Here is a 14,223-nt window from a genome sequence, read left to right on the forward strand (position 1 = left end):
AAATGTTGCTTCACACATACAAAAAGAATCTGTTTTACAAGAGGCACTAAAATTTAAGGCAACACTGAGTCTCACTTAAAGCCACACATAAAAACAGTTGGGGAAAATGTGGAGAACAACCCTTGTGGCACCTTTTCAGGAAATGTAAAAAGTACAGTAGCTATGAGTCCTGGCTTGCCTTGAGTTCACTCTGTAGCTAAAGATGATTTTGGTTCTCGATCCTGCATTTATGTCCCCATTGATGGATTACAGTCAAGTACCACCATGCCTGGCTATTTATTTGTGTGTGTGTGTGTGTGTGTGTGTGTGTGAAGAGGACAAGCTTGGGTGTTGTTCCTCAGGAGCCATCCACTTTGTTGTGAGACAGAATCTCTCTCACTGGTCTGGCGCTCTCTAGTGGGCTAGGCTAGCTGAGCACGGAGCCACGGAATTCCATCTGTCTCCACTCTAGGATGTGTGCCAGGCTGGCAAGAGAACACAAGACCATGCCCAGCTTTTTAGGTCCTCTGCCTGCTCACCAAGTGCTCTACTAGCTGTGCTCTCCCTCTCCTCCATTTCTGGCTTTTGGAAAGCAAGACCTTGAAGAGATTATATATACTGAAGCTTTATTCACAATGGCCAGAATGCAAAAGTGATTCATGTACCCACTGATGGACAGAAAAACAAAACATGATATACTGATACATCCATAACGTATTGGGGGGGGGGACATGTAGTGGTGCTGGTTGTAGTGGGTAGCTGTCCCAGCTTTGACCTTGAAGCACCACCCTGTGTGAGGCAGCAGGTAACTGCTACACCTGCCTATGACCTGGAAGTACCTGCCCCTAGGGCGTAGCCACTGGGGGCCCTTAAGACCTGGAATGCACGTAAGCGGCTCATTCTTGGGTCCCTCATGGCTAGGATGCTGAGATCTTGGTCCAGGCACATCAGCATGAGACATAGCTCAGCTTTCCTGGACCCTATGGTCAATCTCCCCAAGGTTGTGAGATTCCTTTGCTCATTAAATAGACTTCGTGGATTTCTCCCATTAGCTGGTAATCAAACCCAGAGCCTCCATACATACTAATCATATAATCCTGATTCATATCTGAATCATAGAATTCAATCTTTTTTTTTTTTTGAGATGAGGATCGAACCCAGGGCCTTGCTCTTGCTAGGCAAGCGCTCTACCACTGAGCTAAATCCCCAACCTCATATAATTCAATCTTAAAGGGGTGGGGGGGGAGGAAATTCTAACATATACAACTACATGGACAAACCCTAAAGTCTAGCTAATTCAAAAAGCCAGTTTCGACGGGCAGTGGTGACACACGCCTGTAATCCCAGCACTCGGGAGGCAGAGGAGGTGGATCTCTGTGAGTTTGAGACCAGCCTGGTCTACAGAGCTAGTCCAGGACAGGCTCCAAAGCTACAGAGAAACCCTGTCTCGAAAGACCAAAAAAGAGAAAAAATGGCAGCCAAACACAGAGAAGGCAACCGGGACAGCGTGTGCTAGGGACGGAGTGCGGGGTAGAACAGTGGCACAGGCCTTCAGTTCTAGGAGGAAAAGAGTTTTGGAGAGCAGTCATACAACATGTGGAACTCTAGTTACCTCTCAACAGTTCACTTACAAATGGCTAGCAGAGAAAGGGGAGGGAAAAAAGGCGAGAAGTAGTTCAGTTGTAGAGCCTTTGCCTAAGGCCTGGTCCCCGAGTTTGAAAAAAAAAAAAAAAGGTTAAAAACTGCCAACATGGGGCTGGGGACAGCTAAGGAATAAAGGCACTGTCGCCAAACTGGACAACCTGCATTTGACCCTTGGAGCTCCCATGATCGGAGGAGAAAACCACTCTGTAAACTGTCCACAAGTCTGCACATATGCACAGAAGAAATTAACTAAAAACCCCACTCAAGAGAGCTGGCTCAGGGGCAAGAGCTTGTGTTAATGTTGCACAGGCATTGATGCACGATGGGCAACTAACAACCATCTGTATCTTTCAAAACGTATAAACTCATCCAGGAATGGTGGCACCTGCCTCTAATCCTAGTATATAGCTGCCTGAGGCAGGAGGATCATGAGTTGGAGACCAGGCTAAGTTATACAGTAAGAATCTTTCTTTAAAAACACAACAAGCCAGGCGGTGGTGGCCCACACCTTAAATCCCAGCACTTGGGAAGCAGAGCCAGGTGAGTTTGAGGCCCGCCTGGGCTACAGAGCGAGTTCCAGGAAAGGTGCCAAAACTACATAGAGAAACCCTGTCTCGAGAAAACCAAAAACAAAAAGAATTTCCTTAAAAAAAAAAAAAAAGATTTTATTTTTTTCAGTTTTGGTTATGTGTACATGGTGGAAGAAGGTGTTTGTGCACATGTCCAACTGCCCATAGAGGACATAGATCCCTGGAACTGGACTTAAGGTGGTGTGAGCCACCTGATGTTGTTGATAACCAAACTTAAGTCTTCTGCAAGAGAAGTGTAGGCTTTCAGTGTATATATAGCTCATCTCTCCAGGCCCTTGTAATCAATCCTTTTAAAAAATAGTGATAAAATGCACATGGCATAAAATTTACCACTTAGTAGTTCATTTGTAGTTGTTTAATGTATGGATATCTGCCTATATGTATGTCTGTCCATCACCTAGTATTCTGTGCATTTGAAACTCTCATCCATATGATTGTGCAGCAAGTGCTCTTAAGTGCTGAGCTAATTCTCTAGCCCTTATTTTATATGTTGGTATAAGAGGATGTCACCTGACATGGTGGTCGTGCACACCTTTAATCCCAGCACTTGGGAAGCATGGGCAGGTGGATCTCTGTGAGTTCTAGTACAGCCAGAGCTACTAAAAAAAGAATGTCCATAGTCATCTGCAATATTTATATATTAAGAGTTATGACATCTGTAACTTACTTTTTTTTTTTCACATTTATTTAACTTTATTTTATGTGTGTTGGTATGAAGGTGTCAGATCCCCTGGAACTGGAGTTAGAGACAGTTATGAGCTGCCATGTGGGTGCTGGGAATTGAACCTGGGTCCTCTGGGAGAGCAGCCAGTGCTCTAACTGCTGAGCCTTCTTTTTTTTTTTTTTTTTTTTTTTTTTGCCAGAGCTGAGGATCGAACCCAGGACCTTGTGCTTGCTAGGCAAGCACTCTACCACTGAGCTAAATCCCCAACCCCTCTGCTGAGCCTTCTTTCCAGCCCCTGTAACTTAACTCTTCACACAATCAGCAAATAGAAGTGGTCTCTGGGAATCAAAATCAGGTCACCAGGCAGCAAGCACCTTTACCTGCTGAGTCATCTTGCTGGTCCCAAACCAGATTACTAAGATATCATCTGGTAACTTCTTTAGTAATTTTTTCACTTCATTTTTGAGGACTGAGCCTAGGGCCTTAAACATGCTAGGCAAATGATCTGCCTCTGAACTATATCCTCAGATCTGCTCTAAAATTATTATGTGAGACAAGATCTCACTATGTAGACCAGGCTGGCCCCTATTGGGATTAAACATATATACCACCACACTCAGCCATATCAAATTATTTTTAAGTCATTCATTTTTCTCGTCTGATTGAATTTTATCTCTAATCTAGCCTCTCCCACTACACTCGACAACCCTATTTTTAGACCTGGTCTTATGTAGCAGTGGTCCAAGAATGACCTAGAACTTGTGATTTTTTTTTTTTAAATTTATTTATTATGTATACAGCATGTATGACTGCAGGCCAGAAGAGGGCGCCAGATCTCATTGCAGATGGTTGTGAGCCACCATGTGGTTGCTGAGTATTGAATTCAGGACCTTGGAAGAGCAGTCAGTGCTCTTAACCTCTGAGCCATCTCTCCATTTATTATTTTTTAATAATATATTTTTGTTATTTTATGTGCATTGGTGTTCTACATGCATGTATGTCTGTGCAAAGTTGTCAGATCCCCTGATACTAGAGTTATACACAGTTGTGAGCCACCATGTGGGTGCTGGGAATTGAACCAGGTCCTCTGCAAGAGCAGCCAGTGCTCTTAACCTCTGAGCCATCTCTCCAGCCCCTGAACTTTTGATCTTCCTGCTTCTAACTTCCAGATCTAGGATTATAGGTGTGGTGTGTACCACCATCCCCCCTTTATGTGGTGCTGATCAGTAAACCAGAGCTTGCTGCATGCTAGGCAAACAATCAATTGAGCTAATCCTAGTCCTACATCTCTAATAGGTTTTATTAAATGGACTTTTAAACACAGGCTACCCATGAACTCACTCACTGTCCCCCTGCCTCAGCCTTCCAAATGCTGGGATTAACGGTACACACTACAATGCCTACTCATTTGATAACTTCTTTTTTTTGCTTTTTTAAAAAATTTAATTTTTTTTTTTTTTTTTTTTTTTGAGACAGGGTTTCACTATGTATCCTTGGCTGGCCTGAAGCTCTTTATGGAGGCCATGAAGGCCTCCAACCCAGCCACTTGCTTCTGCATCCTGAGTTCTAGAATTGAAGTGGCTCATTTAATTTAATTAATTATTTTTTTTTTTTTTGGACAGGGTTTCTTGTATAGCCTTGGCTGTCCTGGAACTCAATCTGTAGTCCAAGTTGGCCTCAAACTCACAGTGATCCTCCTGTCTCTGCCTCCCATTGCTGGGATTAAAGGTGTGTGCCACCACTGGCCAGTTTTCATTTAATTACTTCTGAATGTCAAATTGTCACCTCTTTTTAAAGAATTGCATAATACTGAAGGGATATAACAATTCAATTCAACCACTGATAATAGAGAAGACTATCTATTATATTCAGATGACTTAAGTACATTTAAGCAGTTAGGATTTTATTTTAAGAAGCAAAATAAAGGGCTGGAGAGATGGCTCAGAGGTTAAGAGCACTGGCTGCTCTTCCAGAGGTCCTGAGTTCAATTCCCAGCAACCACATGGTGGCTCACAACCATCTGTAATGAGATCTGGCGCCCTCTTCTGTATACATAATAAATAAATTTTTAAAAACTTAAAAAAAAAAAAAAAAAAAGAAGAAAGGAGGCAGCCAAGTCTGAATGAGCACAGGAGTTAAACACTAAGGAGCACAAAGTACTTCTAGTTCGAGAAAGCCAATGTTCCCCTCACAATCAGGAAGAACAGTGCAGAGTAACAGCTCACTGGAAATCACTTGAAAATGTCCCAGAATGGGAGCCTACCCCCCACCCCTACACACCTATACACACACACACACAGTTAATTTTTTCTGACATTACATGATTTTTTTTAGTTTATTTTTATTATGTGCATTGGAGTTTTGTCTGCATGCATGTCTGTGTGAGTGTGTCAGATCTCAGAGTTGCAGACAGTTGTGCATTGCCATGTGGGTGCCGGGAATTGAACCCGGGTCCTCTGGTGCAGCAGTCGGCACTCTCAACCTGTGCCATCTCTCCAGCCTATTTTTTCAATGTTATTAGACACAAATACATGTATCTCCAATGTTACTAGACAATCATCAAAAGGTTGAAACTAACCTTCTACTTAAATATATTTAAAACACATGTTCAATACACAATGTTTTTGGAACTATGACTAAACTCATAAAGTTGCTTTCAACACCAAGGTTCTAGTTCAGTTGCTCACCTTTTCGGTAATTGTGGCGGTAGATGTGAAAAGCATAGAGAAGTTCGTAGTAATTGTGAGTCATAAGGTCTACAGCTCTAGCACGTGATTCAATTATTCCTACAACCTAACAAAAGAGGAGAAATCAGATGTTGAAGTTAGTAGCAATCCTGGCAAGCAGACTTGCTACTTGACAGAAGTGGATAACTCACTTACTTCATTATGCAGATTCACATAGGGAAACTCTACAAGATCCTGTAGCTGGGAGCGCTCACAAAGAACCACCACCAGCTGTCGCAAACAGTCTAACTGCCTACAGGGAGAGAGGAAGAGATGAGGGTGAATTGTCTTAGTGAGTTAAACAGGGCTGGCAAACTGTCTTCTCTAAAAATGACTAGGAGATTACCTGCTCGAATCAGGAATTTGGGTTAAGGCCTCATATGCTTGGCTATTGTGACCCAAGTCCAAATGATGTTTGAAAATGCACGTTCTTAAAGTAGCCTGAACCGAGTATCAAAAGAGAGCATTAGAAATTAAAATACCACATCCATAACAAATATTAGGGAAAACAGTCAAACTGAGTTAGTTTTACCTGACTTCTCCAGTCACCACCAGCTTCAGTAATTGCTGAGGTGGCCAGCTGAATAACCAGTTCAGGCAATCCAACAACATCCAGGAGACGTAGAACCTACCAAGTGAAGACATTTCTGTTAAAATTCAAGTGACTGGGGGCTGGAGAGATGGCTCTGCAGGTGCAAGCATGTTCAGCTCTTGCAGTGTACTGGTGTGCAGTTCCTAGCACCCACACCGGGCAGCACTTGTCTGCCTGTAACCTTAGCTCTGGGGAGATCTGGAGTCTCCCTGCGCACTGACATTCACACGCACAGACACATACAGACTAAAGAAAATGCAGCAGAATGCCAATGGTTTTACGGTGTTCAGAAAAGGTAGTGAGGCGAGATCATGATGAAATCAAAGGCTCACAAGGGAAATGAAGCGTTGCTGCTTAGTTCCTTGCATAGACAGCATGTTTGAGGACCTGGTCAGTTAACTAGCACCACAGGTGAGGTGCCACGATGGTCAGAATAATTTGGATAACGTTTAAGATTTTCCAGCTGAGCTGGGCATTAGAGTGCATATAATCCCAGGTTTGGGATGTGAAGGTAAGAAGAGCTACACAGTGAGTTCAGCCAGCCTGGGCTACATGAGATGCTGCATCAAAAACCAGCCAACCAGCCAACCGGCCCAACCACAGCTCAGTGTAAAATCCTTTGTTTTACTAGAAAATGCTACTACACTGACTGGCTCCAGTTACAGATTAATTCTGTTTGCTAGTGTCAGGTTGAGACAGACAGGTGAAGTTTAAGAGATAATTTAAACATTCTCTACAGAACATTGTTAAGAACCACTATTAATGAGGGCTTTTGGTTGTCCTATTTATTTATTTAATTTATAGATAGGGCCTTATTACATTGCCAGATTGAATGGAACTCCTGAATTCAATTGATCCTCATGTCTTAGCCTCCCAAGTACTGAAACCATAGGCACAGACATTTGTTCTTTCCCTATTGACAGATATGATAAATAATGAAAAGTTCCCAAAGACATGGAAATGTCTATGTCCTTCCATTTGCACCCAGTAAGCTCAGAGTACAAAAATTACTCTAATCACTGAAGGTCTCTATGGTGTTCTCACAGCAAATGAATATAGACTATCAGTAAATAACCTGCCCAAGTTTAGTCTTGGAACCCAAACCTCCAGTTTCCAAGGTATTTTGATAACAAGGTAACATTTCTTCATCTATCCCCTTGATCTGCTTCACTTCTATCAAATATTTAGTAACATCACTACACACACACACACACACACACACCACTATATACATATAACATTATTATATAAATATACGATATATACGCACTATATAGCAACATATATATGTATGTCTAGTCTCTTTCCCACTCGAGAATCAAGGAAGTAACTTTGGAAGAATAAGTACAATCTTACTACAGATTGATCATCCCTAAACTAAAAATCTAAAATCCAAAATATCCAAATTCAAAACTTTCATTTCCACCCCCCACCCTTAAACTTTCTATGGGTTCTTTGGGATTTCACATCCTGCATGCTGATCCCATTCATTTCCCTGTCCCTTAGGGTATCCACTCTATGCCCTTGCCACCTGCCCTCCAAAATACAATACATTTTAAAAGAACAAAATCTTCTCATGGAAGCTGTAGTGTGACACTGCGAGTCACACAGTAAACCCTTTAGTTCATACATCTTTGCTTGCAAGTGTTCATTGCAATGAGTCATTGGTCTGATTCAAGGCCTCTAGCTTCAGCTACACTGTTAATATTGGATATCCTGTTGTTGCTCTGTGACATGGCGATCCTGCCGCTTTGGATCTTCAGGACTGGCCCCTTCATGTGCTCTATCAGTTCATAGATGGGGTGGAAGTGGGGTGTGCCAACTCATAGCCTTGGTCTGGGCCTGGGTGGAAGCTGAGTTGGTCAGCCTGCCAGCTCTCCCTCATCCTCAGCACCAGGGTGAGCTCTCCAGCATGCCCTGGCTAGTTCACCCAAAGCAGCAGGCAGCAAGGGGCAGGGCCAGTTCTCCTGCTCTCCTGCCCTCAGGCTGGCTCACCTGCACATCTGGGCCAGCTCTACTCTGTTGCACAGGCTTGGTACATGGCCCACTCTCCCAAGTGCTGCAGCTGGTGAGGGGCAGGACCAGCTCTCCCATTTGTCACAGCAGCATGCCCATCTCCCTTGCCCATGCCACCACATGGAAGATGAGGGTCAAAACTTTCTGAATGAGGATATGTCACTGTAAGTGGAAAACCCTATTCATGATCTCATGGAAGAGTCTCATCCAGAACATAGAAGGCTAGGGAGATGACCACTCACTGATAAAGCACTTGCTGTTCAAATATGATGACCTGAAACTGGATCCCCAACACCTGTGTAAAAGGCGGGGAGGGCGTGGCAGTGTGCAACAGTAAGTCCAGTAGTCGGAGGCAGAGATAGGTGGATACTGGTAGAGGAAAGGGATCAATGGCCAGCCAATCAAGCCAAAATGGCTGGTTCTAGGTTCAGTGAGAGATCCTGCCTCAAAAATAAGGTGGGGACTGGAGAGATGGTTCAGGGGTTAAGATGCTTCCTGCTCTTCCAGAAAGCCAGTTGGGTTCCCAGCACTGTACAGCAGCTCAAAACCACTTGTAACTTCAGCACCAGGGGAACACTCCTTTTTCTAGCCTTTAATAAGGGCACCCACACATGTGATATACTCTCACACAAACACAGACACACAAATAAAAACAAATCTGTACATTAAGAAAAGATGGAGGTGGGGCTGGAGAGATGGCTCTCCTGCAGAGGACCGAGTTAGATTTTCAGCACCCACATGGTGGCTCACAATCATCCATAATTCCAGTTCCAGAGGACCCAATACCCTCTTTCTGAGCTCTGCAGGCACAAGGCACTCAGCATATGGTGTACCTAACGTCCAGGCAAAACATCCACACACATGAAATAGATTTAAAAAAATAAAATAAAGATAGAAAGATGGAGTGTGATACTGAAAAGATATATGAAATTGACCTTTGCCCTCCAGGGGTAAGCACACCTATACATATACCACACCTGTTACTTCTATGAGTATTTTATTGCTTGGAAAATAATTTAAAATCTTTCATTAAATAAGTAACACCTTCAGTATATATTTATTATTGAAATGAATGTAAATAATGAGTTTTCCACTTCTGTTTTTGCTTGAAAGTTCTAGGAACAATTAAATGCCAAGACCATGTATGTACTTCAGTTGTACTTCCATACAGAGTGGTTGGAGAAGGGCCAGCTCCCAACACTGTACCTTATCATAATATTGCAGTTTCGGAGTGGACACAATCTCCCCATCCTCTGAGCGAATCAAGCGATCTAAGAATTCTTCTTTGCCCACTTCAGATGCTGCCTGACAGAAACATTCCAGAGCCTGAAGAGATAAAGAATAAAATACAAAGTGACTTACAAGAGATCATTCCAAGGTTGAGCACAGTGGGACACATTTCTAACTTCAACAGCCTTGAGGCAGAGAGAGGAAGATCTTTGAGTAGGAAGCCAGCTTGGGCTACATAGTGAGACTCTGTTTCAACAAACAAGACGTTTATTCCAATTCTAGTTGCTATAAATCAGGGTGCACGTACTAGAAAAAGCTAAAATGGAAACAGAACTGCTTAAGAAAGCCTATACTACATTCACATCTTCTGTCAAATCTAAATGTTCTTTGTTTATCTGTTTTGTTTTTTGGAGACAGGATCTCTAAATGAAGCCCTACCTGTATTGATGTGCCTACCTGGGCCTCCCAGTGCTGGGGTTAAAGCTATGCATTACCATGCCTGGTTGCCAAATCTAAAATTTGAGGAATCCTTTACAATTTTTCTTCTTCTTCTTTTTTTTTTTTTTTTTTCCGAGACAGGGTTTGCGCCTTTCGTGGAACTCTCTTTGGAGACCAGGCTGGCCTCGAACTCACAGAGATCCACCTGCCTCTGCCTCCTGAGTGCTGGGATTAAAGGCGTGCACCACCACCGCCTGGCTACAATTTTTCTTAAAATTTTCTCATTTAGAAAAAAAAGAACCTGGGGGCTGGAGAGATGGCTCAGTGGTTATGAGCACTGACTGCTCTTCCAGAGGAACCGGGTTCAATTCCCAGCACCCACATGGCAGCTCACAACTATCTGTAACTCCAGTTATAGGGGATCTGACACCTTCAAAAATAAAACACCACGCGGTGGTGGTGCACGCCTGTAATCCCAGCACTCGGGAGGCAGAGGCAGGTGGATCTCTGTGAGTTTGAGACCAGCCTGGTCTACAGAGCAAGTCCAGGACAGGTTCCAAAGCTACAGAGAAACCCTGTCTCGAAAAACCAAAACAACAACAACAACAACAAAAAGATAAAACACCAATGCACGTAAAATAAATCATTAAAGAAAAAGAAGAAAGGGGGGGGGGGGATCAGAACTAAGCCAGTTCTATCCATACCTTGATCTTACACTTTGAGGGAATAAGTTCCTATTATTTAATTAACAAAGGTGGAGTTGGTCCATAGATATAGCTCAGTGGAAAGTGGACTTGTCTAGCATGTTAGGCTCTAGATTTAATCACTAGTATCTCAGACATACATGTAAACTTTAATAAGATGTCTATTTGGGTTTTTAAAAACTTTAATTTTTTAATCTGATAAATTAGTAATAAGGCAACTACAACAGCATGTTACCAACTACAGAATGTGACTGGTAGTTGTATGATTGATTGTTCACTAGGTCAATCTTTTTTTTTTTCCTTAAACTTTATCCTGTATGGATATTTTGCCTGCATGTATGTCAGATTGTCTGTACTGGAGTTACACTTGGCTATGGGCTGTGACATAGACTGGGAATTAAACCTAAATCCTCTGGAATGACAGTCTGAGCTCTTCCCTGTGAACCATCTACCAGCTCCAACTATGTGAACCTTTAAGTAAATGCATCACTAATTCCTCAACACATCTGCACTGGGGCAGAGGGGTTTTAATGTTTTCTTCTTACTTCCTGTACTAATTAACCAAGCACAAGTACCCGGGCAATCCTGACATACGTATGATGCCTTTACTGCTCAGTCTTCTTTAAACTTTCTATAAAAGTCTGTGCCTACCATTTCCTATTTCCTAGTCAGATGGAAGCCAGTTCTCTGCCTTGCATTGGTTTGCTCACCACTCAAATGGAGTTTACCTTCTGTACTTCTCCTGTAACCAGGTAACACCGTCCCAGCATAAAGCGACAGGATCCAACATTGACTTGACACCAGGGATGCAAGAGTTGAATATAATCCTAAAAGGCATAAAAGAACTTTCTGCTTAGGAAATAAGCACGACTTAAGAGCAGTCATTTCTAACTTCTTCAGAGGGAGAAGAAAGTATTCAGTATAAGGCTTTATTTCTGAAATACCCAGATATTAAAAATGAATCCAGGCCAGGCAGTGGTGGTGCATGCTTTTAATCCCAGCACTTGGGAGGCAGAGCCAGGTGGATCTCTGTGAGTTCGAGGCCAGCCTGGTCTACAGAGTGAGTTCCAGGACAGGCACCAAAACTACACAGAGAAACCCTGTCTCAACAAAACAAAACAAACAAACAAAGAAAAAAATGAATCCAGCTAGTACATTTTTATATAAAGCTAGACACCATGGGGCAGTGGCACATGCCTATAATCACAACTAATCCAAGTTGGGGACAGGAAGATCACCTGTGGTCAAGAGTGTGAGGCCAGTCTGGGTACCACAGTGGGACTCCCAACACCACTGGTACCCACCCAGAAACACAGGGGTAAACTCATACCCTTCACATCTAAGCTATTTCCCAATTTTTGGTGCTCCCTTATTCAGTGAAAACAGTTCAATAAAGGACTTATACATAAATGGTTTGTTTTATTATGAAGAGAACCTAGTAAGAATTGAATTTGAGGACAATTTTATTATAGTTGAAAAGAAAACTCCCAGGGAAGGCAGCTGCCTAGAGGAGGAAGATGGAGAGACAAAGACAGAAAGCTATGCTGTTGGAGTTAAGTTGGCATGGAGGCCAGCTATACAAGGAGGGAGGCTTTAGAGAAAAAGTGATGCCCAAGTGTTAGGGAAAGCATGCTTTGAAGAGTTAGAAAAAAAAAAAAAAAGCATGTTTTTCTGAGTAGTTTGGAAAAGGAAGGAGACTTAGGCTGCATGGCTGAGGCTCTGTGAGCTACTGTTGAAGAAGAAAGAATTAAAAACAAAATGACCAGGGGCTGGAGAGATGGCTCAGAGGTTAAGAGCACTGACTTCTTTTCCAGAGGTCCTGAGTTCAATTCCCAGGAACCACATGGTGGCTCACAAACATCTATAATGAGATTTGGTGCTTTCTTCTGACATGCAGGTAGAACACTGTATACATAATAAATAAATGTTGAAAATAAAAAATGACCAGAGACAGGTCAGTGGTTACGAGCACTTGTAGCTCCTGTAGAGGACAGTGTTGGGTTCTAAGCTCTCACATGGCCATTCACAACCATCTGTTAACTCTAGTTGGAGGGGTTCAATGCCTTCTGATCTGCCTGAGCACCAGGCAAGCACATGGTGCAGAGGCATACACGCAGGGTTATAGATGCCATAAAAGGCCTTGTACACACAGATAAGCACTGGAGAAGCCAGGAAAATTAAACACAAAGCTTCTCTTCAGTGGAATAGATGTTCAGTTGTTCTTCCTGGAATGTTAGGAATGGATGTAGTTTTATAACCTGGTGATCCTTTTCTGTCTGATGAGCCAGACTGTATCTTCCAGAATTTGTTTTACTATTATAAACCATTTTCCCTTAAAACCTTATCCATTACTTCTAGGCCATAAAACTCATCCTTGAGAGATGTCATTCGTACATTATAACAGCCTAAGTGACTTCTATGTTATCTTAGGGCTAAGACAAATCCTGACTTCCATGGGGATTCTGTTTGCCTTAGTCATTCTCCTTAAAGTCTAGGGAGATAGCTCAATGGCAGAACTTTTCTCTTTTCTTTCTGTTTGCTTTTTGAGACAAGGTCTCACTTTGTAGATCTGGATGGTCTGGAACTCACTATATAGTCCAGGCTGGCCTCAAACTCACTACCTGCTTCTGCTTCCTGAGTGCTGGGATTAAAGGGGTATGTCACTAGGCTCTGCAGTAGAGATCTTTCTTAACATATTCAAGGTCCTGGGTTCAATGCCTGGGACTGCAGAGAAAGCAATAAAGTGTGTGTGTGTGTGTGGTGTGTAGAGAGAGAATGAGAATATGAATTTAGGCATCTTGGCATAATCAAGTTTAATTTTTGTAGCTCTTGCTGTCAGTGTCAATTAAAATATAGTTAACATTCACACAGATTAAACAATCTAAGAATGGTAAGAAATGTTCGACAAAACTCACCTGCAATTGTACATACTGGCAATTTCCCATCAAACATTCTAGAAAGAGACAACCAGGATTGCTAGGCCATCTAGTTACCATATTAAGGAATTTCAGAAGAGTCAATGACTAGTTTAATTAAAAACAAAAGCAAGAAAAGCTCTAGGGCTGGAGGTTTAGCTAGCTAAGTCTTAAAACACTTGTCTAATACATGCTTCCCTGGATTTGATCCCCAGCACTGAGAAAGAAAAGAAAACTCCATTACACGGGCAGAATAAACACTTCAGGCACAATTTAGAAAGAACTGTCATCTGCCTTTCAAGCAAAAGGATACAAAAGCTGTAACAAATAACTGGTAACCGCAGTAATCATTTCAGGCCAATTCAATCCAGTATGGCTCAAAGGGGCTTTCGGTTGAGAGAAGAGATGAGATATAATATGTTTTCTTGCAACTTCTTGGAAGAATAACTCCATAATTGTCTGAGGACTAGACACTTAAAAAGAAAAGAAAACTGGTAATTGTAATGTAAACTTTTAATCAAGATCATGTTAATTCATTTCATGCTAGCCACAGTGATCATTTTAAAACATACATGTATCATGGGAACCATAAGTAGCAATATCAACAAAAGCAGTTTGCACACTGTATAAATGCAATGGAAAAGCCACTTAAAAAGTTTACAAAATCCACTTAGTAAATTTAGAACTTAGTAAAATTTTAAAATGATTTTGTTGAATCAATCACT

The 14,223-nt window shown here is 42.2% G+C and overlaps 1 protein-coding gene across 1 annotated transcript in view; it reads right to left on the reverse strand.

Moving 5' to 3' along the window:
- Positions 1–14,223, reverse strand: part of Nup160 (nucleoporin 160) — a 58,761-nt gene that overhangs the window by 13,879 nt on the left and 30,659 nt on the right. The window contains exons 20-27 of the mRNA XM_036185651.1: positions 13,812–13,971; positions 13,499–13,568; positions 11,312–11,410; positions 9,418–9,537; positions 6,136–6,231; positions 5,950–6,044; positions 5,760–5,856; positions 5,565–5,670 (exon numbers count right to left, since the gene is read on the reverse strand). Coding sequence (XP_036041544.1) covers positions 5,565–5,670; positions 5,760–5,856; positions 5,950–6,044; positions 6,136–6,231; positions 9,418–9,537; positions 11,312–11,410; positions 13,499–13,568; positions 13,812–13,971 — 843 coding nt within the window. The remainder of the gene's footprint in view (positions 1–5,564; positions 5,671–5,759; positions 5,857–5,949; positions 6,045–6,135; positions 6,232–9,417; positions 9,538–11,311; positions 11,411–13,498; positions 13,569–13,811; positions 13,972–14,223) is intronic.

Source organism: Onychomys torridus, chromosome 4 (assembly GCF_903995425.1).
Source record: "Onychomys torridus chromosome 4, mOncTor1.1, whole genome shotgun sequence".
Lineage (NCBI taxonomy): Eukaryota > Metazoa > Chordata > Mammalia > Rodentia > Cricetidae > Onychomys > Onychomys torridus.